Here is a 27,077-nt window from a genome sequence, read left to right on the forward strand (position 1 = left end):
TACCTTCAGGCCTGTATTGAGCAATGATGGTGACGGTCTGTCCAGCTCTCTTCAGTGCTGCAGCTGCTTGTTCATGTGTGGCATTCCTTAGGTTCACTCCATTCACCTACAACAAACCAGATGGAGATAGACTTAGTAAGAGATAAGATCTGCCCTCATCATAACATTAGTTATGACTACATTATAACATGTATGATAATTATGTGACTTTTACTGCTGATTTTGAATAACCTTTATAAAGGTAAGTACAAATTTTAGCTTCTGTTGAATATTATCTTTCCATATAAAGTGTGGTAATGTATTTTCAGACACAGCACTCGCAGCGCTGAAATAAAACAGGCATACAGTGTATTTAGAGCAACACTGGATTCTGAAAAGGTTAAAAATTATGAAATATAAGTCAAGTGATTTAAATATGTAATTTATTTGATAGTTTCTTGATTTGAAAAATTCTCTTGTCTGACAGAGCACTGCTAAGCTCCCTCTGAGTTGTTGTGAATTTAATGTCTTGCTCAAGGACATTTCAGCAGGGCAGATGTTTGCTGGCTTTCTAAACCCTAGGCCACCTTAATTCTATCATCATTATTCTGACAGCGGGAGTTGGCTGCAAATCTTACAGTAATGCCTCAATTTTGTCGCAGTTGTTGATGTGGATAAACAAAAAAACCTGAGGTTGAGATACTGACCGAGAGAATCCGGTCGCCCCTCCTCAGCTCCCCGCTCAGGTCAGCAGGCCCTCCTGCCAGGATGAAGGAGACGAAGATGCCTTCTCCATCCTCCCCGCCGACGATGTTGAAGCCCAGGCCTGTGGAGCCTTTGTGCAGCAACACCTTCCGTGGCTCCCTGCCAAACAGAGTGACGGTGTCAGGGTATAGGCCAGGACAGAGAGCATAGAAGAGATGAGCAAAGAGAGGGAGATAACTGAAACAGAAAGAGCATAAACACAGACGCCGGGGGTACACAGAGGCTGTTTCATACAACAGCCATCTTCTATTAGTTTACACTTCGTATGATCATCCAAAATGTCGAGTGCATTCGGTTTTGGCAGCGACAAGCAGTGGGCCTGCAGATCTTTTTTTGTAGCCCCACTCTGTATATATTTAAATGTGAGTGCTTTAAATAGAACTTTTAAATGATTCATCTACAGGGCAGTATTCACCAGTAGAAACAATCGTTAATCATGTAATAATCATGCACTAATCATACTGCTAATGAAGATAACTTAGAATACTTGATAACCACTTGGATAGCACTGTTCACTCATTACTATGTGAGCAATAACACCAGCAGCCACACGAATGGATCCAAATGCAGGTTATGTATTGACTATAGAATTTTTCTGCTTATGTATGGCAATCTCATGGAAATGTACGCACATCTGCACACTTAAACACCTACTCATATTAATGTACGCAGACACAATGAGCTACCTCCGGCTCGACAGACCCGCTGAAGCTCTGCTTTAGCTTTAGCCACTATGACTCATCCTCCAGCAGGCTATTCAGACTGCCTCAGTTTTAAGATGCTAGAGAGGCCAAACCGCTGCTATGGTTCAGCAAAAACCCTCTGAGAACACACTTCACACGAGTGCAAATACACACACTCCAGGAAGCCCAACATCAGACTCACACACACATGCGCGCACACACACACACACATATACAAATATACACATACGTATACGCGCATGCACGTACATAGGCAAAGACACACACACAAACACACAGTTTTCCTTTCTTAACAGAAAGCACTGCATGGTTCCTATTAGTGGTCTCTTGCAGCACTCAGTCTGTGGTCTGCAGGAACAATTCCTACTCAATCGCTAATGGCTGTATTCTAACTGTTAAGACCATTTTCCCATCGATGGCAGCCGAGGCAGCATTCCAAACTTTCAGAATCATACCCATGACTGACTGGAAAAAGTGCTGATTACTCCACTAAAAGAGATGAGGAGCAACGGAAAGTCCTAAATGGTAAAAGAGTGCCTACAGACAGTTTAACCAGACTGTTAAACTGTACTCGTTTGCAATTAACTGAACTTAGATGCAGAGTTTTTTTTTTTAAGGCCATTAAAATAAGATGGATCAGTAGCAACATAGTGACTCTAGGTCTGTCGTATTGCCTTACAGGCTTGTACTAGGCAGAATCAGGGACAGATTCATTACAACTGTATCGACAAGGCTTAGATATTTGCTTTAGTATGTTCTTGCTTTTTTCCATAGCCTTTAAGATATTTTTAGCACCAGAAAAAACAATTAATAAAAGAAATAGCAAGTGGCAATGGCCTTTAAATATGCTACAACGACTGATTTTCTTTCAAACAAGTCAAGCTTAAAATAACCTTGCTTTCCATCCTGAGCTTTCCATCCCAACTCGACAGGGCACACAGATCTCCATGGTTACCTTAGGATCCGGATCCGGTGCTTGCTTCTGAAAGAGCATTTCCTAACTGTGCGTTCAGGCAGGCTCCTCACCAGCGACATGGAAGATGAGATGTTGACTGTGAACATGGTGGCTACAGCACATCGCTCAGCTCAGCTCTTACTCCTCGACCCCTCTGCCTCTCTGGCCTTCCGCTGAGAGAGGGGCTACAAATTTAGAAGCTCATGTGTTTGGGGCCTGATGTTTCCTATCTCATCCTTGTGTGCTGTGATGGGAAACAGCTCTTCTTTGGGCTGTCACAAACCCTCTCTCCCCATCATCACTAGTAAGGCAAGACTTAGCACTTAACCCTACCGCTCCCGTGCAAATCATCTTTGTTTCCTTCTACAGGAAGAAGTCAAAATCACCCGTCACGCACATCTGGAATAATCAGGTCTGCATCAGGACTTTGGTGTGTCGGACTGGATGTTATCCAACTTTGGTCCCCTCATCTCCACTCTGATGCTGCTTTGCCTCCCCCCCCAAACAGCACACCAGCATTCCTGTCTGTTAGCCTGGCCCTCTGGAGACTAGGCAGACAGATTCCCAGAAGCTCCTTGCTAATTTGTCAGAGTAAACAAACTGAGGAGCTCATGAACTGACTTTCACGACTTTCAGGCCTTTGATTTGATGCCCCCATAGTCTGTGACGTGGTTGCACATTGGACAGCGAGCGGGATTTCCTTATGCTAAAATAATTCTGTGGAATATTTGAAAACATGAGGCCAGCGGCTTTTTGTTATTTTACAGTTGTACTCCACAGGAGCAGTGTGCACACGTGTTTCTGTGTGCACTGTTTGCCCATAGGATGTGTAGCGCCAGGCCATTTTCATGGAAAGTGGGAATTAATTCTTACTCTTTTAAATGCAGCGATCAAGTCCTCCCTTCCTATCACAAGACCTGCCTACCCTCCCTTCCCCCCTTAGCCTTTTCATCCATGCCAGGAATGTAAACAGTTATAGAGCAGCAAAAAGCCTTTCTCTCTGCCCAGCCATTTCTCCTGCGACTCTTCTCTAATTCAGAACCCACCGCCTCTCGGACTGCTATATTTTCCCTGTCTGTTTCAGTGTTTTGGCTGCAGCGGTCGCAGCTCAGCCCTAAAGCTGTGAATGGATATCTGGGCTGCAGGGTTCAGCGGGTCATGCTGCCCTGGACTCAGTCCAGTAATTGGCTCTGCTTGGCTGATTAATGGTGGACACTGCAGATGGACGCCATTTTCCACAGACAGAGACTACCTCTCTCGGCACTTTATCTCTCCCTTTCCCCGAATGGATCACATCAGCTTATGTATAGAGGCGCATACAGATAAAATTAAAATGCTGCTTTATCGCTCTCTGCCTTCTCACTGTTTAAATTTCAGCCATAGATTTCTTGTGTCTGCCTCTTCTTTATGACCTGCAATTTTCCTCTAATTTCACAAAGGAAAAAATGTATTCACTGTTAAGGTGATAGACAGTTTAAGATATTTCATGCCTCTCACTGTGACTAAGAATAAAATTGGAGCGATGAATGATTAACACCTAAGACGAGTACTCAGCTGAATCTGCTGTGATTAGCTTTATTTTAAACTCCCCTTTGTGTTTTTGCAGCTTTTAAAAATGCTAACCAAAGGTCAAAGCATTCCTCGTTATTGATGACTGAATTCTTGCGCTGCCCAGTCGAAGGTTTTGTGTATGTGGGTGAGACACATAAAGTTACTGATTAGCTCACCTGCTGCTGCAGTCCTCCAGCTTCTGTATTTACACAAGCTGTGCCTGAACAAAGCAGCCTAACTCGAAGCATTGTTGTGTATATCCAACAACTACAGCCCTGACCAGCAGAGGGGAGCTGCTTGTCTAGTGAATGTGCACAGTGTCATCACTTCACGCAGATTTATGTTTACACTAAACATGCATATTTATACCCCGAGGTTTTATCTCTTATCCAGTCCAATGTGGACAGAAACAAGAATGCAAGGGAGCTATGTACAGTACTAACATATCTACAGAAAGGGGGTAATATCAGATGCAGGGGGGGTGTGGGTGGGGTGGGGGGGTGGAGGGGGATGTGTCTGTGATGACACCACTGAGGGGGATGTGCAGATGGGCAGAGGGCCGATACAAGCTCTGACTCATTCCTCACAACCAGCCTGCTCCACTTCTGCAGAAGCCTGTGCTTACTATAGCATCCATCTAAAATAACCCCTCCTGGTCGGAGCCAATGGGGAAGCTGCTGGGGCTGGAGGGAGGTGTCTGCTATCTGCCCGTCAGTCTGATGGAGCTGGATGCTCATCTGCTGTGATTGGGATCAAGTTTGTTGTCGGACATGATGTCCTCCAAGACCATGCCACACTTTTCTGATTCTACAGTAGACATGACACACAAACCCACTAGGGGAAAACAGGTGCGCGCATGGTCACAGCATGCAGGCCGTTCTCATTTGCACCGTTAATTTATGAGTTGTCTGGTGCACAGGATGTATACCCACAGGTATATGTCTGTGTCATAATTGTGCATTGCATTTAAGCACACGTACCTGCGTGTGTGCTCGTATGTGTCAGCACATTATGAGCAAATGTGTCAGTGTACAGTATGTGTGTGTGATTGGTGCTGGCAGCATGGGGGATGAGAGGGGTAAGACCTGAGTGCATGGCCTGGTTTTCCCAGCGTGCAGATGAATCATGACAGCTGCAGGACTGTCTGCTGCTACTGGTCTGCTGGCCTGCACCGGATCAGGCTCTTACTCCCCGTTACATTTATGGTNGGTGGGGGGTGGGGGGGTGGAGGGGGATGTGTCTGTGATGACACCACTGAGGGGGATGTGCAGATGGGCAGAGGGCCGATACAAGCTCTGACTCATTCCTCACAACCAGCCTGCTCCACTTCTGCAGAAGCCTGTGCTTACTATAGCATCCATCTAAAATAACCCCTCCTGGTCGGAGCCAATGGGGAAGCTGCTGGGGCTGGAGGGAGGTGTCTGCTATCTGCCCGTCAGTCTGATGGAGCTGGATGCTCATCTGCTGTGATTGGGATCAAGTTTGTTGTCGGACATGATGTCCTCCAAGACCATGCCACACTTTTCTGATTCTACAGTAGACATGACACACAAACCCACTAGGGGAAAACAGGTGCGCGCATGGTCACAGCATGCAGGCCGTTCTCATTTGCACCGTTAATTTATGAGTTGTCTGGTGCACAGGATGTATACCCACAGGTATATGTCTGTGTCATAATTGTGCATTGCATTTAAGCACACGTACCTGCGTGTGTGCTCGTATGTGTCAGCACATTATGAGCAAATGTGTCAGTGTACAGTATGTGTGTGTGATTGGTGCTGGCAGCATGGGGGATGAGAGGGGTAAGACCTGAGTGCATGGCCTGGTTTTCCCAGCGTGCAGATGAATCATGACAGCTGCAGGACTGTCTGCTGCTACTGGTCTGCTGGCCTGCACCGGATCAGGCTCTTACTCCCCGTTACATTTATGGTAACAGCAAGGCTCTGTGTTTATATTTACATACACTGAGCAGCAGGCAAAACATTCCAACACTGCAAAGCAGAATGTTTGTGTCGGGTGGCTCCCATAAGTCTCCCCATCCTCCTGTACTGTCCTTTCTCTTAAACACCACACCCTGCCTTAAGTTACAGCCAAACAGCAAGACCAGAATCTGTCTTTTTATCTCTCATACACATACACACACACACACACACACACACACACACATACACACACACACACACACACACACACACACATACACACACACACACACACACACACACACACATACACACACACACACACACACACACACACACATACACACACACACACACACACACACACACACAGGAAAACACATATTTGAATCAGTGTACGGCATATATGTTACACAATAAAAGCTACATTTATCACAAACACATTACATAAAAGCAATGGCTCATACAGAAAAATTGGGGCATTCATCCATGAGGTGATGCACGATGGACAAGACTGTGTAAATAAGTAAGTGAAAACAACATCAAAACAAAATCAACAAACAGGAGGCCTTTTGCACATTTAGTAATGCCACACAGTGAAAAAACACAAGCACTGCCATAAATATCATGTATTATTATTGTCTTCAGCAGTAACCACCAGTGAAAGTAACTTGGCCCAAGATAGAGGCTTAGTTTTATCGATGCGTCCTGACAGATGGAATTGAGCAGCTTGTGGGAGCGTGAAGCCCTTTCGGCTGCACTCCTGTGGAGATGTGTTTGTGAAGAGCAGGTACGACTCCATTTTAAACTGCGAGGAACAGGGCACTATTGTTTCAGATTCATAGATGTAACGAGATTAGTAGAAAATTGATGGATAAATAATGACTGAAAATATGAAAAGCATTAATAGTAGTGTATGTGTAGTAGCAAAAAAAACACATAAAACACATACACAAAGGGCAAGAAATAATACGCCTATTTCTTTCATTTCTGTCCCACTGTCAATTTGCAGTACTTAGTGTTTTAACACGTTTCATGTGAAGTCGTGAAAGATTAAGTACGAGTTGGATATGAGTGGAATGGCCATACAAACAAAAAAAGAGCAGCCACACACTTAAAGTACCAGTATATATAAGCAGCAAAGTAGACATGAGGTGGGGGAACATTTACATGCAACACAGAAAGAGACAGAAAGATTAAATAAGCCAAAAGAAACCCCTGCTTGGAAGTGAGAGCTCTAGCAACAAAAATATCACCCACCACCCCCCCTCCCTCCCTTTCCTCTCCTTCCTCTTCTGTCCATTGCTCCTCTCTGTCTATTTCTTTTTGTGTATTTTGTGCACAAATGTGGTACTACATACTACTGGTGAGGCAGGTGGCCTCCATCCCTCTCGGGCCCTACTCCTGTCTGATGCCAGATCAAGATGCTGAGCTCTAGAGAGGAGGGTTAGCTAAGCAAGGCGTGATGGACTAGGTTAGTACCTGCCAGAGAAGGGGAGCGGACCTTGGCACAAGGGAGCAGGGGAAGGACAGAAGCCTCTGTAGAGGGCCTGGGGCACCTTGCTGTCCCCAGGTTTGTGGATGACACTGTAAATAGGTTCAGCCCTGCTGTGGGGTACAGGAATCACAGTGAACGGGACAAGTGTAGGACACAAATAAAGCACACAAACCAACAAAGATGCGACAAATGCACATACAAGTCATGTAGACAGCTTGGACAAGGACATTACAGGGCCACACAACTAACACTCATCCAGTAACACTTTCACCTCACAACACACGTATAAACGCCTGCATGCAGTCACACACACAGGGAGAACACAGCCTCCTCCCCAGAGCTGTGGGTTAAGATGACCCAAGGCCTCATGGGACACTCCAATCAAGCCCCTATGAATGCTACTTCTGATCCAGTACTTGGATAGGAGGTCAAAGGTTACACCTCAGTCATAACAAGTACAAGAAGTGACAAGAGGCCTCTCTCAGCACACAGCCGCCACACCGTCCAGCTATTTAGCTATGTAGTATGCACCACTCTAGCCCTGATGAGATGAAATATGTAAACTAAGCATTCGCTTTGCTTCATCAAATACAAATATGTACACGTATCATCAAAGGAACCATGACAACACCTGTGAAACAACAACAAAATGGAGGTGGCTAAGAACAAAAAGAACCCCATGCAAATTGAAAAGATTTGTTTTAAAAGCCCCATACAATTGTGCTCTACAGCCATGTTTCCTTAACTACAACTACACCAGCAAAAACTAAAAAAGGCCTTTAGCTGATCTCCAGAGGCAAAACTATGTGCTTTAGTTAAGTCTACACTCGTAGAGCTTGTATGAATGTAATGTACGGGAGGAGAATCATTCATGGAGGAACCGGCCTGTAACCTACCTTGTGAAGTCTTCCTCTCCTAGCATGTGGCGGGGAACTGGCGAGTACCTGGACGGGGTAACCTGGGGCGGTGGGTACACTGGCTTAGGCTCCATTGCCCCCATGTAGTTGTGGCTGACGTGGTTGTCCACCATGGTGGGGAAGGCTGGGGGGAGGGCCAGACCAGTAGGGGGAAAGGAAGAATGATTACAACACAGGCACAAGAGGCACAACAGGAACACAGCGTAAGACTGACACCTTTGCTACCAAAGCAAAAACGAAGGTATCGGTCGGTGCGCCTCTTTGATCCAGATCCAACTATTGCCAAAATGAATTTTTGTAGAGAGATTCATGGTCCCCAGAGGAGGAATCCTACTGGTCTTAATCATCTGCTAATCCAGCAGGTCCGATACATTCCCGTTAGCTTTTTGTTTTAAGCACTAATTAACAAATATTAGCACAAGAACATGCTAAACTAAGATGGTGAACATTATCCCTGCAGCATGTTAGTATTGTCATTGTGACCACATGTTAGCATGCTGACGTTAGCATTTAGAACAGACTCATGGCTCTAGAGTTATTAGAATGTCATGTGCACCTTAATGACTGTATAAAAGGAAAATTCCAGTTTTGGCCATTATTACTATATACTTTATAAGATTTGCTGTTTTATCTAAACCGCTAGTACAGAAAAGGTACAGAAAAAAAAAAGGAAGGACAGTAGGTCAAAGTTAAACTCAAAAAGTCAGTGTGTATGCTCTAGATGTTGACACTGGACAGTTTGGGTAATAATTTTAACATGTTCTCTTCCAAATAAGTTTGCCCAACCTGTGAGGTTTTTCAAAACTTGTCTGATCATCTGACTGCTTATCTTTTTAGCAATGTCTCTGCGTTTCCAGATCTTAGCAATTAATATTGTGATAACGATGATATTATTAGCAGTAGGGATGGTGGCCAACACTACAAAAATAAGGCCCAGGTTGTTTAAAACTAGAATTTCCATTTAAAGAACCAAACTGGCATTTAGGAAATTGGCTAGGCTTTTTATACATGTCTCTACTCTGTCTGTGCTAATCTTTACACAATAGACAACTAGCACTGATTAATGTATGAACAGAGATGTTTCAGTAATCTACACCTGATGTTTTAAATCTGTCAATCCTCTTATCGCCTAAGAGGAAAAATTGGAAACACATTTCTAAAAAGTTGATGTAGTCCTTGTGCATGCAGGGAAAAGCAGAATCACAGGCGTAAAAATACACCTCTTTCCCCTGAATTTACATTCTTGATGGAGGCAGCTGAGCATGATAAATCAAGCATTTTAAATCCAGATCATCTGAACACGGGTTGTACTATCAGAGCGGGGTTAAGTCTGCATTAAGGGCTCGACAACTGCAAACATTTAGAACATACGAAAAGCCCTCGATAGCCCCCTCTAACACTAAATCACTGTTCAGTGGAAATTTGAGATGCTGCAGCTCAAGATCGTGGGCTCTCATGAGCAGGTGGGATGTGAGAAACCATCCACACTCAGTGGGAGGCAGAGAACTGTGCTTGTTGTTGCTGTGGGAAGGATTGTGTGTGTGTGTGTGTGTGTGTGTGTGTGTGTGTGTGTGTGTGTGTGTGTGTGTGTGTGTGTGTGTGTGTGTGTAAGCAGTCACTACATTCACTACGTGGGTGTCTGGGCATAGCAGTTTCGGGGAGAGAACAGTGATCCAACACAAAAATTCACGCAGGACAGCTGAACTATCTCTAATAAAGATAAAAAAAGATGATTCCCCGTACAAACACATGGACCTTGACTTATCAATCACCCTTTACCTTACGTTAAACATTTTATATAAATAAACCTGTTCTAGTTTTGCAGCTGCTGTGTATGTGCTAAGGAATGTAAAATGTAGATCCTGACTCGGACAGTGTATGGACAGCATCTCCGTTACAAGGACGACCACAATAACAAGAAGAGATAGATACGTACTGCTGGAGTAGTCTGGTGGGGCGTACATGTCATTGAGATGCACAGGTCCTGGCTTGGCAACCTTGAGGTAAACCATATCAGAGGTGTTCTTCAGTGCAGCCACTGCCTCCTCATGACGCACATCCTGCAGCACGATGTTGTTCACCTGAATGCCGTGAAAAGAGGGGAGGAAAAAATCCTTGTATCAAAACCTGAGCACCTCACATCTTTGCTGCACTGTGACAACATCACGCACCACACCAGCCATCACACCAGCCAACACAATAATGAATCATAGCTTGAAGGTACTATTAGATTTCTGGACATTTCAACAGCAGAGTGAAAGGTTGGTGCGTTGTGCAGCATTAACAGAGGTCAAAAGCAGTAGCTTAAGGTTTTAAAGAATCTCTACAGTTTGTCTTTTAAGACTCTATTCCCTGGAAATATGCTGTCAGTCAAAAGTTTTTGAACCCCCCATATTTTAGTTTTGGTTACACTGAAGCAATGTGCTTACTGCACTGTCAATAGCACATCAGAGAACAAATAACAGGTACAGTATAGTATGTGAACTGAGAATGTTGAAATCTTGATCACTCTAATTAGACATATACAGTAGATAATACACTATACTGTATAATTGTGCTGCAAATGAAGTGGTCTGCGTGTACACTAGGCCTGCTAAACTGCTCTTGAACACAGGCTAGATACCTGTTGAAAATGTGAGACAGAGGGCTAAAAAATATTCTCTTTGGTATTTCTCAGACGAGTAGCAGCTTGCTTTTTGTTTGACTCCCACAATGACAGAAAAGTGTCTTGTGTGCCACCAGATGTTTGTATTTTATTAGATGTCAGTGAGAAAAGATGAGATCATGCCTAATTCAAGATGTAAGTAATTTCCAATAAAATAAAAAGTCACAAATGTTGTTTAAATGTATTAAAAACTTCTGACTGGTATCGCATTTGTATTTTAACATTGTAAAAGATCAATTAAACAACATATCTGTAAATGCATATTGCAGAAATGAGTAGCTCACTATAATTATTTGCAGGTCTTTCACACAGACTGTAGTGATGAGTAATGTCTTGTTTGACATACAACAGCCTTAAACAAATGTAACCGTTCTCTCTCTCATTCCCAAATGGTTAATTAGCGATCATACACAAAGTCATAAATGTTGATGTGTGCTGTGTGTCTCACTTAGCTTGAAATGACAGGATGAGGCAACCAACCAGATAATGTAGTGTACTTAACATCTACATAGAGCACATACCCGCCCACCTACAGCAATAGGGGTTTGTAATCGGTACTATCAACTACTGCTGAATTTTTGTTTAACTCGCCAGTGAATTAAATGAACACTTAAAATTAGTTCATTTTGAATTGAACACTCAATATGTGACTCAATAAGAGGGAGGTGTGGGCTCATACAGCTAGCAGGCGGTCTCCAGTCTGCAGCCGTCCATCTTTTTGGGCAGCTCCTCCCTCTATGATCTTGGTAATATAGATGCTGTTGTCTCCTGGGATATGCTGGTTCCCGATCCCTCCGGCGATGCTGAATCCCAGCCCTGGTTGAGTAATACACACAGTCAGATAGTCAATACATGTATATAGAGCCACCTTTCATTTTATACATTTTTAGATATATTCCATGTCTGGGTCTGCTTCCTCAGTGCTCAATGTTTCACTTCTTAAGTCTAGTCTTAAAGTCTATTTTTCCAAATTTAACCCCACACTTGTATGTACAACAGTAACAAATTTAGCATTGCATTCATTTCCAGGAAGGATGTATAAAAATGAACTTGTATATTTCTCTCTAAATGTGCCCCTGACCTTTGGGTCCTTTCAGCAGGTTAACCTCCAGAATCGTCTCGGGTGGGGCCTGCCTCCGTCGAACCAGCAGCCGCACCACCGGCCCTGCCTCCTTCAGGGCCTCCACCGCCCGGCTGTGAACCACCTCGGACACATCCACGTCGTTCACACGCAGCACGCAGTCGTTAACCCTGTGGAGGGAAACGTTTTAATATATATATCTCACACACACACGCACCAGCTTGTCAGTCAACAGATAACAGCAATGGAGTTACTTTGCTGCACAAAGGCAGGGAAAGACCCGAGCAAGGCCAATGTAATCAGAAACCTCCAAAGCACGCTTAAAAAAACACTCCATATCATAATTTTTGCATGTTTTAGGTTTTGGTTTTCCAATGAATCATAACTTTGAGGAAACACAGAGAGCCAGGGGGCAGAGGGCTGTAGAAACTCTGCCTCCCACACAGCACTGCCTGGCGGGACATGCTGGTAGTGAGCATTAAAGAAGAGAGAAAGGAGGTTAGAGAAGAGAGAGAGGACAGAGGGTGCAGAGGAGCTTGGAAATAGTAGGTGGAAAGAATAAGGTGAGGAGGAGGAGGAGGAGGAGGAGGAGGAGGATGAGGAGGAGGAAGAGGAGGAGGGTGACAAGGTGAAGAAGGGAACTTACCCCAGCCGTCCATCCATAGCAGCTGCTCCTCCTGGGATAATCTTGGTGATGAAGATCCCCGGATCATCAGGAATGTGGGGATTGTCTATTCCTCCAGCAATGCTAAAGCCCAGTCCAGAGTTCCCCTGCACACAGGTTATGATTGGCATTTTCAGTAGGGAACAGTAAACAACATGCACATGCACACACTTTGATGTAAGTGACTGGACCCAATGTGGGCTCAAGGTCAATGCAATATGGCTCTTAAGTGTATTGGTATCTCAGAGGAACATGTGATCAATGCAGACTGCTCCAGGCACTTCTGATGTCCATTTTTGTGGACACGTGTGTGTGTGTGTGTGTGTGTGTGTGTGTGTGTGTGTGTGTGTGTGTGTGTGTGTGTGTGTGTGTGTGTGTGTCTTTGTATGTGACAAATGATAATGCCATGTATTCCATTAGAGGAGGGCACTTCATTCAAAATGTCACGCTTATTCCATCAACCCACAGAGAGGCATCAGTGGTGGAGATGCCCAGTGTCAACAGAAAAATGGATTTATGATCTAAAGTAAAGATGAGTTGAGAAGCGTCATTTCTATTGCATGATACAGAGCTTCTCACTCTCTGCAGGAGACAGATACTACCACCGCCTGTCGTTCCTGCTCCTGAAACAACAGAGGAACCTTTTGGATCCAGTGGGTCCAGGCACACTGCTGCATCTGACAGCCGTGGCCACAGAGACAGGCAGCAAACAAGACAGCTGAGAAAAGACTTCACTTTATTATTTTCTATAATTAATGAGCAACAGTCGCAACAAATTAGGACAGAGGGAGGCTGAGGCCTCCCAGTGTGCTGCTCTGGAGCCGAGAGGAGTACACTGGGCCTTACCACCAAATGTTAAACACCCACAGACCTTTTAAAGTGTGACTTTGCATAGTTTATTTAAGCCTTCTGCATGCAGAAATGCCACTTAGAGCGGAAGGGGCAGAAAGATACTGTGCATCTATCATGGGTTCGGAGGTGCATCTATATGTGGGTGGAATAATGAGAGCAGAAACATATAGCTCTGCCACTACAAGCTGAACCATCGCTGACAAGTGCAGTGGTGCCTGCTGAACAATTGAACAGGAGAGCACTTTACATTTCTGGCGTCTGCTGATGACATGTGCATCAGGATTATGTAAAAAGCTATGCCTCACTGGCATTATTCTGTGCTCAAACTTACATGAGACATTGCACATAAGACAGTCTTACTGCAGTGACGTAACAGCTATAACTTCACTAACACACACTATCACATATGATTCTCATATACAATTACGGAATTTTTCTTTAGTTTTTATGTTCTTTAGGCTCAATGAGAAAGACTGAGTTGCTTACTACCACCTAGTGGGGAGAAATCCATCCATCATGCAGAAAATACATTAAAGAGGAATATGTAAATTGTGGGGAAAAAAAATGTAACAAGCAATTGGTAAAGCTCACCCTCTCTAAAATGATTTCTTCATATTTATACATCCCATCACTGCCATTTACCTGCCAAAATAAAAACATAATGGTTAGTTACATCACTGAGCCTGAATTATGCCATTTTCTAAAAACAGGGTAAGAAAAAAAGAGAAGCATGCAAATTTTTCATCTAAATCCTATACCATATAATACAGAATAGACCTATGTACAGACTGAATACAGAGAACCGTGGAGAATAGGATTATTGACAAAAAATACAGAAGATACATTCACCAGATTGTTTTTCTAACTAAAAATACCACCATGAATTTCTGATTTATTGCAATCAAAAGTGTCTTTCTTTCTTAAAATACATATGCACTGTGACACTAAATGTGCCGCTGCAGAATGCACATTCCCCACAAACAGGCAGGGTCAATAGGATAATGGATGTTGGTCCACATGGCAAACAGCATGTTGCTACCAGGAGGAGCCCTTTTTCAAGCACGCACATAACCGTGCTCATGCACCGACACAGAGGGAGTGTGAATGAGAGATATATACTGTACAGAGAGAGAGAGAGAACAGATACTTACATAAGGGCCTGCATCTAGTGAGTCTGCGTTGACGATGATGGGGGGAGGGTTGGCCTGTGAATATGAAGAGATACACATTATCTCAGTGTGTGATGCTGGCAGCACACAGACGTAATGCGGTACACACACTATCAGTAGGGAGCAAAGTTAACGGATGCCATGGGAACAGTCGGTCAGTCTGCTTGGGGCTGAGGCTGCATGTGTGTGTGTGCGTGTGTGTGTGTGCGTGCGTGCGTATGTGGGTGTGTGTGCGTGCGTGTGTGTGTGTGTGTGTGTGTGTGCGCATAGGGGGGTTGTTGGAAAGGTGTGAGGACTGCGAATGAGGACTGGGGCAGAGAGACCGCTGCTTATTAACCGCCACAGCCAGACATCCCACGGTCACCTCATAAAACAAACCAGCTTGCGTTCCAGCTGTTGGGACAATACGTTTATCCCACATTGCTCGTCCTTTTCACTTTCACTTCACACACAGAGATAACACCATGTAGTATCAAATACAGAATGCTGGTTGCAATGGTTTGGTAACCATTCAGGTAGTACCGTAACACTATAAAGGGAATATCTAATTTTATTTCTATATATCTTATTTTATTCTATAATTTAGGGGGTTAGGGTTGTTTGAGGTCTAACGCGAGAATGATTAGCTAATGAATAGATTAGACAACGATTTTGATAAACCATTTATTGAGAAAAATATACCAAAATTTACTAGCTTGTGTTACACAAATGCAAGGGTTTCCTCTGTTTAACATCATTGTCTATTGAAATTTTGCTTTGCTGTATGAACTCTTGGTTAAACAAAAAAAATTAAAGATGGTTTCTGGGAAATTTTGACAGGCATTTTTCACTATTTTCTGATATTTTAGACGTTAATCAAAATAAACGTTAATTGCAGCCCTAGATATGTGTTTAATATGGAAGTAATGCTTCATTCTGGCAACAACTTTGATAATCGATTAATTGTTGAAGTAATTTATCAAGGAAAAAGGCACATAAAGACATCTTGTTGGCCATTTTTCACTGTTTTCTGACTTAACAATCGACTTGTCAAAACCCTCATGATTGCTTAATGTTTTCTAAGAATTCTGAACTAATATAATATATTCTGATGTTTCCACTGCCATTTAATAGTTAGATTCTCAACTAAAAAAATATAATTAATATAGATTTCTGTGGTGAGTTTTATTGATACTAGATGTTTGATGCTCCCTTCTGAGATATGGATAATATTTTTGGTGAAACATTGATTACTCTTCATATTTTTGTTTTCTTTGGGCACATTAATGCATAGTATCAGTACCAGCTTTTAAAACCCAGTTGAACCCAACTACAAGCCTTACATATTAAGTTTCACAGTTCAATAAACTTCCCAGCTCAGCTCTATTGTGCCACCTGGTGTTTCTTTGCCCATTTCAGGCCTGCAGAGAAGATGAGGAGAAGCTGTGGGCTGAGACCTCAGAGGAAAGGTGTCCGAGTGGAAACAGAGAAGCAGGAGTGTGAAAGAGGAGACGCACTGGTTGGTTTAGGAGCAGCTTGACGGTTGTCCTCTACTACAGCGCACTGGCTGTCTACTTTTTATTGATTTGATTGAGCTGTGTGGGTGAGGGGATGCTGACAGTGCTGCTCTGGGACCTTACACTTCCTTAGGTCCGACACTGAAGGGAAAATCACTAGCTGCCACCCTCCCCCTAAACCCCCCACCTCACCCAATCTCAACCTCTTACCTCTTTGTCTTAATATATGCAGACATTGCCTGTGTCCAAGCAGCTGATTATGATCTCCCTCCTAAATGACTATAGGGTATATTACATACTACTTCTGATTCAATCTTCTATGTGAGCTGTGCGATTAGGCCATTTGCTTTTATATTGTGTAACTGCCTGTAGTGATATCTTTGATATATTGACAGTCTATAGCACTAAAAAAATTTGAGATGTACACAGACAGATAGATAGAGACAATAAATCAATATAATACAATGATATTATTTACTATTTGCTTTTGGTGATATCACAATAGGACTTTAAAACTGCTTTACAGTTTAGTGAGTGAATTTTCTTTGATTATTTGAGTGCTCTAGCTTAACAAAACAAAGAGAGAATTATTCTACTTCATAATAGATTATATTCATGTTATAAATGATTGTGAAAGTGTTTCAAAAGCTCCAGTAGTGAGCCCCACATTTGTATGAAAATCAAGATATACATTCAGATATTAAAGGGATAAATGTCACAATATATATGCTGTAACAAATCATGTCACACAGTACATAGTGTCATATGTCATATAACAAATGATACTCAACTACTCAGCTTTTCTATGTACAATAGATATTACTTTCTATTTGTTGTGCATACATGCTATTATGATACTTGAGGAGTATTTAAAGGCCACTGTTCAGGGGTTTTCTGTCAAGCTGCATGAGGCTGCTACACTTCTGCAAACAAAAGAGTGCAACTTGAAACACATTCTTAAAAAGATTTGATCCTTTGATCAAAATCATTTCCTTTCTCCACACTTGTCACTGAGTGATGTCCCTGGTAATGAAGGTCGCTCTCCGGATAAGCAGGAGCTGTGGATCTGACCTGCTCCTCTCGGTGGTGATGTGCTATGACTCTGGACAGCTGTGGCTGGCAACCCGACCCCCCCCCCTCCACACGCACCCCCCACCCTCCTTCCAGTCAGCACAACAGGGCCTTCCATTGTAATCTGCATATGCACTAACATATGCTAACGTCTGTGCTTGTGTTTGCACAGACGTATGTGACTAGATCTCATCTCTCATGAATGCTTTGCTCTTTTTTTCCTCCCCTTCATCTTAGACCCCGACTTATAACACACGCCCCAAATCCAGGAGAGGTGTTTAATAGTAAAAGTCCACAGCAGCCATGTTAGTGATAGTCAGCTGTGAAAGAAAACCCTGAAACCAAAGCCCATACAGCAAGATATGATGAAACACAGCCTGAGGGCAACACATGGGAATACATTGGCTACTATTGTCCCCTGGTGACTGACAGACTGAACTACTGAATCCACTACTGAGACCACATGTGACAAAACACACCTGTTACAGTGCAATGCCTGCAGTGCTTATCATAAGTATCATAGTGAGCCAATGCTGCCCCATGGGATCACTGAACCTACAAGTCCAGCTGAAAGACAATAAACCCATCAGTCGTAGAAAACAGCAGTATTATCCTGGCCAGGGATTGCTGCGTAATCCCTCTATCTGAATCTCACATAACAAGCAAACAAAAAGGAATAATGGAAGATAATCTCAGCATGAGTAATCTGAACATGAGTTTGTTTAACATTTAGCAATTTACTCAGGTAACTTGGATTAGATTGGATTACCCCACCTTCCTTGGGACTGTCGCTAACCTTCTCTTACCTCTGTGCTAACCTGCTGCACAGAAAGAGCATGAGATCTGACCACGACTGAAGTTTTATGACACATACTGGAGGTAGGATCTGTCTGTGCTATAATGAGCCCACACAGGACGAGCAGAGGACAGACACTAACTTACGGTATCTGGATTCTTCCTACCATGGGAGGCAGGTTGAAGATCACAGAGGTGAAGACAAAAGCAGTCTCTTATAGATTGATGTCAATCCAGGAGGGGATGGGAATGTCTGTCAGTGTGTTGCAGGTGAATGTGGGTCAGGGAACTGTGATGTGATTCAATAGGTGAGGCAGTAAAAGGTTGCAGATATGATACAATGCCAGAGCTGTACACAAAAATGTGGACTTCTAACTTAATTTGAACTTGACTACTCTGAGATTTGACTTGTCAAAATCCTGGAACTACCAAAGATAAATAAGACAGCCACAGGCCATACGTGGCCACATAGCATGAAATTTTAATTATTATGCCTCCTCATTGAAAGGACAAGGTCTCTGCTAAGTAAAAAAAAACTATTTATGCCATAAGATCAGCATTCAGAGACCCAGAAGACTTCCTCTTGCCTATGAGGACGTGTCACTTGACTTGGGCTACTTCTCAAGGATCCTATTCCAAGCACAATGCAAGGTATGACCCAGTGTTTAGACCTTGCATTAATGTGTGCCTTTCCTTGTCCAGTTAAGATATAGATAAATACAGATTGCATGTTAATGCCGGGTTTAAATGGGGTCGTCTTGAGAGCTGCTAAAGAAGTTTTAAAAACAGCTTTGTATAGTACATGTGTGGGACTGACAGATATGACAGGACTTAACCAAATCTAGATATGATTACCATAAAATCCCTTTATTTCCTTTTAATTCATACATTAGTCATTAAAAGCTGCTTTCACAGATAGTTGTTGCTCTTTACTTCTGCCCACCTGCGATGCAGAGTGAGGGGTACAGTAACTTTGGTTCTACATGGACCATAGACTGAGAAATGGAAGCAAGTGAGCATACTGGACACAAAGACCTCGTATGCACACAATGACAATGAGCCCAGACTGCCTCCCCAGCATGAGATCATTACAACAAGTCCCCAGTGACCACCAGTAGCGATGAAAATTCACTTGCGACAGTCCTTTCTTTCTCTCACCCCCTTGTCTCATTCAACCATCTGTTCATAATAGTTTCTTGTTCATCAATCTATCATCTTGCTCTTCTGTCAGTTGAGATTGTGTATCTGTCTCTTGTCTCTCAGCATCACAGGGGATGTGTATCATGTCCCTTTGGCATTGCACCACACAACACTCACTTGGCTGCAGACCCCCGGGACAGTAAAGCTACAAAGACTCCCACTGAACCTTGGCAAGTGCAGGGCACAGGCTTCATCCAAATTGTTAAATAATCAATGTGTTCCCATGGTAACCAGTGCTCGTACGCCATTGGCCAGCTATCCTGCTTAGTCACCTCCCCCTGCTTCACCTCTCAGGGCTCTCACTGCAGTTCATGCAGCTCTGTGCTTGCACATGCCTGGCCATGGGCTGGATGTGGCTGACTGCTTTCTGTGGTGCCTGTCCATATCTCTCTCTCTCTCTCTCTCTCTCACACACACACACACACACACACACACACACACACACACACACACACGTCTTAAATCCATACGTCATGAGTGAAATCCAAAGAGACTACGTTCAAAAACGACATTATGGCTGCATTACCTCAGTTGTTTTGATCTGAACATACTGTGTTTAACAGAATATGCTTTGTTAAGCAGATACACTGAAAATACTAGGTTAAATAAAATGATTTCACATTCTGGGAAATATGCTTATTTCTTGTCCAGAGTCAGATGAAAAAATTGATACCACTTTCGTGTCTGTATGGTAACTTAGCTTAAAATTATAACTAGAAACAGGGAAATAGCAGCTAGCCTGGCTCTGTCCGAAGGTAACAAAACACACCTACCAGCACCTATGAGGCTCACTAATTTACATGGTATACTGCGTTTGTTTAATCCCTTCCAAAGCAAATGTGTAGAAACAACAATTTTATGCTTTACAGGGGGATTTTGTTACCTTTGTTATCCAGGATAGCTGTTTCCTAATGCCTTCAGTCAGTATGCTATGTTAGCTGGCTGCTGGGGGTGGCTTTTTTCTTTTCTTTAATTGTAAACATTGTTTAATTGTTAACATAGAATTATTAACATATGGGTCTAAATATGGTTAACTGCCTCTCTATAATTTATGTTTATGTAAATAAATGTGCAGAAAACAAACACTGACCATCATAAGAAACATAATTTTAAAAAATGTTGGTATGTCCTGCATGATATGTACGCCTGCAGATGACTCTGCATCCCTGCTGATGACTGTAACGTCACGACTCGGAAACAAGGTAAAGACAACAAGGAAAGTTAAACTTGCTGCTCTTCTTCACCAGTCAGCTTTTTGTGTTTTCAAACCCTAATCTTCCTCACAGGTAGAGTGGAGGGGGAGAACAAGAGGGTTCAGCATGTGCACAGTGATGGCATGCTGACAGGGCAATAACCCCTTCCTCCTTAGCAAACATTTCCGCATCAGTTCCTCTCGCGGCAAGGCACACCAACATGGCAGCTCAGTCTCCAGTGGTGACATCGCAGTGAAATATGACAGTCAGCCCCGCTCAGATGATGCACCCAGTCAGTCTAATGATACAGCCAATGCTGAAGGAAGCTCTTCCTGGGCATAAAGTCAGATCTAACAGCACATAGGAGAACAAGGTGTGCTACGACGACCTTATGTTATCTCAAAATGTAATGTTCCTTCATTTTCTGATGCCTCTAGCGGTACTGCGTTTATGTTTTTCTGCAGAATGTGGGATGAGAGACGCAGTCAGTGGTGCTGCTCTGATCCTCTGGCTCTCATTGGCCTCTCATAGGCCACGCTGCAGTCCAATCAATACCTAGTCAATTACTATGCACCCAACATCTCATTCACGCTGTGGCCCCTGTGCCGGAGGGAAGAGGGAAGGAGAGAAGCAAGGTGAGAGAAGAAGTGACACATGGATGGAGCTGAGAAGGATGAACACATGACAGCGAGAGATGTTTTACTCGCAGACGCCATTGAAACTCAATGTTGCATTCTTTGTCTGGGACAAAGGCGGAATAACGAGATGTAATAAAGAAAATCCCATAGCGGTAAAGGTCAACTGCTCCAACACCAGCTGAATTCAGGCATTCATCTCAATGAGGCAGCCACAAGGAAATTAATTAATTCACCCATAAAACGGCCCCATTAAAGCTCAAAGTTTTCTGATTTGATGGCTATGATTGAGCATTGTGACTATGTTGCCCCCCCCCCTTCCCCAAACCCACACCACAGACGAACATTCATGAAACCATAATTAATAGCCCGTCACAGCTGTCAGCAGCGCTCCCTCCTCATCTTTATGTAATATTACAAAAGCATGCTCTGGCTTACCTCTCTGTCATGCTGAGCAGCTCCAAATGAGAGCTGGCTAGTTTGACCTTCACAAGTGCAGCCACAGAGGGAAAAGTACTTAGTGTAACGAATATTCATAACAGTGTTGCTCGAGAAGGCCTTCTACAAGTCTACTGACAGCTGATCAGGTTTAAACATGACTGTGCTCGTCTCTGTGCCTTTGACGTATATATACAGTGAGCGTGTGCGCATGTGTACATTTTGACAGTCATGGCTTCCTGGGACATTTGTTCATTATTAATGTAATTTAGTTACACCTGTGCTTTTCTTGCTCTGACAAGTCAAAATGTCTGCTGTGAAAGCAGCTCATGCTGGAGGCCGTGGTTATGATTCAGTGTTATAACTTTTTGACTTTCATCGATGATCTGATCGTATCATGCTCACGTTCTACAAACTTCTGCAATTCGAATCAATGATTCCAATTCAATTATTTTTTGTGCAGTTGCCATTTAGTGATATACAGTATATTGATATCAGAAAATATCCTTATTAATATTGTGATAATCTGATCATTTCAGCTATTTTGGTCACCCCTATACTGACAACACTATGGTCAAGGTGTACTGTTGTTTCTAATATGATTATCCTTGAAAAAATGATCAGATAATCCTAAAGTGAGTCAAACATATTTCCTTTCAGATTGAAATGTAAAATGTTTTGATCATTTCAAAACCAAATCAGTTGAGACTCATTTCCACAAAATGATGTTCAGGCTAAGAAAACCAGATTTATATCACAATAGAAAATAGTATTTTGTTCTAATGATTATTTTTTTAATCCAACTTTTATTTTGATAGATATATTAATCATAATTAAAAATCTTTAAAATGTCCATTTCCAGAACCTGAAGTGAACGGTGTAAAACTCATACTGAATTATATAAATTGATTCAATTGAGAAGCTGAATCCAGAGAATGCATGGTGTTTTAGCTTGATAAATGACTTTGATTGGTTGACTCAATCAAAATGAAAAAATATCAATGAAAACATTTTAAAAAACTAATGGGTTTAGCACTCTGCTTTGCTTTGCTCTGTGTTATTTCTCTGATTGAGTCATCACTGCATCATAACAGGTGCCTCCTCCGCCATGGCCATAGTCAACTGGTGCCCTAAAGTTCAATGTTGCAAAAATATAAATTGTCAATAATCCTATTTTATTTTCATATCCAGATACTTTGTTATGTAAATGACTGTATTGTTAATTTGCATCAGTCACTGGTCTCACGATCACACAGCCAACACCAGGAGGCTCAATCACAAACAGCTACAGTGAAAGTTACCACATGTGCTATGGCGAGGCTCCATAATGAAGGAAGCCTGTCAAGTGTGAGTGTCATCAGTATGCTTCACATACTCCCGCCCCCACTACTTCCTCTACATCAGAGGTCACTGCAGCATGTTACCTCACAGCTCTTGACTAGTTGCTACCCCTTGTTGCTAAGCTGAGAGAGCTGCTAAGCTCGTTCCTCTCTGGTGTTTTGGATCCTGCGCTGAGTACCGGTGACAGTGCACAACCACACACACAAATGAGTGCTGCCATTTTGATGCTTTCACCACCGTCACGTTGCCTCGTCAGTCAATAAGGGTGTATTATTCAGCTGATGTGGTGTCATTAAGGAGGAAGTGAATCCTTTAGATTTACCTCATCTCCAATTCATCTCCATTTTATGGTTTGCTGTGTTTGAGTGTGTACAGAGTTTTCTGTGTGATGCTGTGAAGATGCTGACAGTGTGGCTGAGGTAATTGTCTTATTTTGGCATGACAAGGTGAAACATTTCAAATAATAACAGCCACTAACAGGTAAAAACATCCAGTAAATAAACTATATATTTTCTGAATATTTACATCTTTTATGAGACCACTATTATCAATTCTTTAGATAGCAAGGAGCAACTACAGGACAGTACTGAGTGCTTGAGAGAATGAGTTAGAAATTGAATATACCCAATATATATACTGTATACACACACACATATATATTTATATATATATATATATATATTTTTTTTTTTTTTTCCATTAAAGGGTTTTTGGGGGAGGTTTTCTTGTCCAACTCTAGAGCCTAAGGGTAGAGGGTCTTGTATAATGTTCAGGTGGTGATTTTGGGCAATAAAAACAAAATTGACTTGACTTGAACACATCAGCACTGATTGAGAAACTGATTTAAAACAGTTTCCAAAAACTACTGTCACCATTGCATATCTCATTACATCTCAGTCTCCTGAAATTCTATAAATTATCACATTCCCAACCTATAAACATAAAGCCAACATTACTGTTTTACACAATAGTTTGACATTATGGGAAATAAGCTTATTAGCTTCAGAGAGTTAGATGAAAGGACTGATAACCACGGCCAGCAGCCACTTAGCTTAGCTTAGCATACTGACCAGAAACAGAGGGAAAGAGCTACCCTGGCTGTGACTGGTTAAAATATTATATCTTGTTTGTTTAATTCATAGAAAAACCAATGTTTATTTGTCATTTTACAAGGCTTCATGTGTGTCGCTTGGCTGAGAGCTGTTGCCAGGTAAAAAAAATCATCTGTAATATTACCAGACAGACATGAGAATGGTATCAATCTTCTCATCTAACTCTGCCAGAAAGCAACTGAGTGGATTTCCCAAAGTGTCAAAGTATTTCTTTACAACTTCTGCCTCCATCAGTCTGAACTCTCTTCTTACATCTGAAACTTATTGACCACAGGAACTCTCAGAAAACTCTCTCACTGCAGCTAAAAGACATCCACATAAAAATTAACAATCTGAAACTATTTATTACCAGAAAACACACCTGATAGTCCACAGTGCTCTGTTCTTTTTCAATGAGAGCACTCTGCTCTCATTCACTTTTTATTATTTTCCTCATTCGTTTCCTGAGCACACCAGAACACAATCTACTGAGCTGCAATTATACCCCTCCAATTTTAGACTTTTTCTTTTCTTTTAATTGGGAACATTGGACCGTGATTCTGCTTCATGGACACAATGCCGTTGCAAACACTCTCCCCCAGGCTCATGATGATCCTTAAACCCATCTGATTGGAGGTAAAAAATTATTTCCTTTACCTAACCTTTACACCACAGGTCTTCACTCACAAATTCATTCATTTTATTTTTCCTTAAATGTGAATGTAATGATTTGGACTAGAATAAATAGAAACCACAGCTCTTCAGCTGGTGCTGGTCCACAAATCAAAATCATGAGACAGTGATAAAACTACACAGATCAAATACAGAGTACTTAGAGATCCACTGTAAAAACAATATAGTGAGAATAACAAGGCTAACTTTGACCCAAAGCCCAATGAAAACCATTCGTCCCCACCTCCCAGGGGACTCAGCACAGATCCTGCTGTCATGGTTGAGGTTTCATGCTGTTCTATAAGCTCCACTCAGGAACGCCCACACATTCACATATCTCCATTCACTACCCTTGCCTGGGTTTTGGCTCACAATAAGTGTAGGTGTTGAAAGTGATGAAGAATTACAGTAAGTAGGACAAAGGACGAGGCAACAAAAAACAAGAACTGTTCCTCTAATTTCCCAGTGATAGTTATGAATACATGAGCACATTTATCCATATGCTGATGTATTTAGCGCCAAACAGCAGAGGGAAAAACAGGGCATTGTTTTAAACGTTTGTAGCTCATTGGTGATTGCCAAATCAATCTGCCTCCTGTCGAGGGTCCAGATTTGCCCTTCTTCTCTGCCCACCTCGGGTTGTGTTCAGGCACACCGTCCCCTCAAGAACACGTCTCGGCTGAGATCAGAGTAGCCATCTTATTGGACGGAAAAGATGGCACAAACACTGATCTGAAAACACACAAACCTTTAAGCCTGTAACACATTTAACAGAGGTTGCTGTGATGAAACACTATTCACCAGCTGGCTGTCAAAACACAACAAACCTGTTCTGTGGAACAGAATATATGGACTGTAGCCATCTCAATACAAAACGAGTGCAGTAGGATAAACAGTTGGTTTATGTTTAAGAATGTATCGACATAAAATTAATGGATTCTGAAAATTAAAATCCTCCCTGAAACTGAAATGAAGCATAAAAAAATACTTTTAGACATTTTTGGGAAATATGCTTATTTGCTTTTTCGATAAAGGTTAAACGAGAGGATTGATATCACTCTCATGTTGCCTCTCATGTAAGCTAAGCTAAGCTAACTGTCCTCTGGCTGCAACTTCATATTTAGCATACAGATATGAAAGTAGTATAGGTCTTATCCAATAAACAGTAAAAATGTTGATTGCAACTTCTCATATCTGAGGATTTGCTGCTTTTCTCTGTTTTTAATCACAGAAAAATGTAATCTCTTTGGCCTTTGGACTGTTAGTCGGCAAAAGAAGCAATTTCAAAATTGTGACGGGCATCTTTCCCAATTTTTCTGATATTTAGACAAAACAATTAATATATTAATTTAAAAAAATAAATCATTAGTTCCAGCAATACATCAAACTGTTCTTCACTCACAGTGAGTCTTTGACTGAAAAGAATTTAAGGCACCTGTTTTTCAATTTAATCAACAAACCTAAAATATATTTTGTTTAAAACAAAAAGCATCATGAGATTAAAACAGTGATTAAGTTTCACTGAGGATTTGTCTGCACTTAGTCAAAGGGATCCACGGGATAAAAGAGAACATATGTACCAGATTCAGTATTTCATCACATAATCATAGTCAGTGTTTGTGCACAAATCACTGCAATAAGAAAAAACATCTCTGCAAGTTTGCATCTGCTGAAAGACACTCTTCACTTTTAGAGTTTAAAAGATTCAAAATGGCCAGACAACTACCTTTGGATTTTCATTTGGACCTGGTTACACTGAACAATGCCGCAGTTTTAATAAAAGGCTTAATCTATTCAGCAGATTGTTACTCAAACAAAAATACAAATTTCCTTGAATTCTAGGTGCACTGACTGATGTTGCATCATTTCTCTCATTCAGACGCCCCTCCTCTCCCTCATCCCTGCCTGCTGAGATATTCTAGTGAGCATATGCAAGGCTTGGATTTGGCTGATTACATAATTGGAAATTTTAATGGTGAATATTAATCCACAATGGCCCATATTGGGTTTTATAAGCTGGCTGATCAGGATCTGCAGGCTCTCAGTAAGCAGCAGCAGCAGTCTACGGACAATGAAGCTCTGCGCTGGAAGAGCTCTGTATATTACACAAGTGGCATGGCTGACACAGCAGAGCACCACTACAATGTTCAATAATGCTGTTCATCACATACCTACAGCACATTTCTGCATTGCATTTTTAGCTTTTGTTCCTTTGACGTCATTTTCGATACGTTTTTCCACATTTAGACACATAATTCTTGCCTTGATTTGTACTTGTGTGTCAGTGCGGCAATCAAAAAAGCTCTTGGAAATCCAGAAGGCTTCGGCCGCCTGCGTATCAACATTGCAGTCTGAGGGTAATTAGCTAGCTGAGCGGCAAAGCTACTGTGCAGCTCTGACTGAGCCTGCACCATGGCAACACA

The 27,077-nt window shown here is 42.2% G+C and overlaps 1 protein-coding gene across 3 annotated transcripts in view; it reads right to left on the reverse strand.

The window, feature by feature from the left end:
• Positions 1 to 27,077, reverse strand: part of dlg3 (discs large MAGUK scaffold protein 3) — a 57,853-nt gene that overhangs the window by 17,535 nt on the left and 13,241 nt on the right. For 2 of the 3 annotated variants that reach the window (XM_022759832.1, XM_022759831.1), the window contains exons 2-10: positions 14,705 to 14,758; positions 14,145 to 14,195; positions 12,684 to 12,808; positions 12,038 to 12,207; positions 11,636 to 11,772; positions 10,228 to 10,372; positions 8,271 to 8,415; positions 687 to 843; positions 4 to 106 (exon numbers count right to left, since the gene is read on the reverse strand). In XM_022759832.1, the coding sequence (XP_022615553.1) occupies positions 4 to 106; positions 687 to 843; positions 8,271 to 8,415; positions 10,228 to 10,372; positions 11,636 to 11,772; positions 12,038 to 12,207; positions 12,684 to 12,808; positions 14,145 to 14,195; positions 14,705 to 14,758 (1,087 nt within the window). Of the gene's footprint in view, positions 1 to 3; positions 107 to 686; positions 844 to 2,403; positions 2,552 to 8,270; positions 8,416 to 10,227; positions 10,373 to 11,635; positions 11,773 to 12,037; positions 12,208 to 12,683; positions 12,809 to 14,144; positions 14,196 to 14,704; positions 14,759 to 27,077 lie in introns of those variants that run through there. The other variant, XM_022759833.1, reaches the window with a different exon arrangement.

This window comes from Seriola dumerili, unplaced genomic scaffold, assembly GCF_002260705.1.
Source record: "Seriola dumerili isolate Sdu_G_001 unplaced genomic scaffold, Sdu_1.0 BDQW01000331.1, whole genome shotgun sequence".
Taxonomy (NCBI): domain Eukaryota; kingdom Metazoa; phylum Chordata; class Actinopteri; order Carangiformes; family Carangidae; genus Seriola; species Seriola dumerili.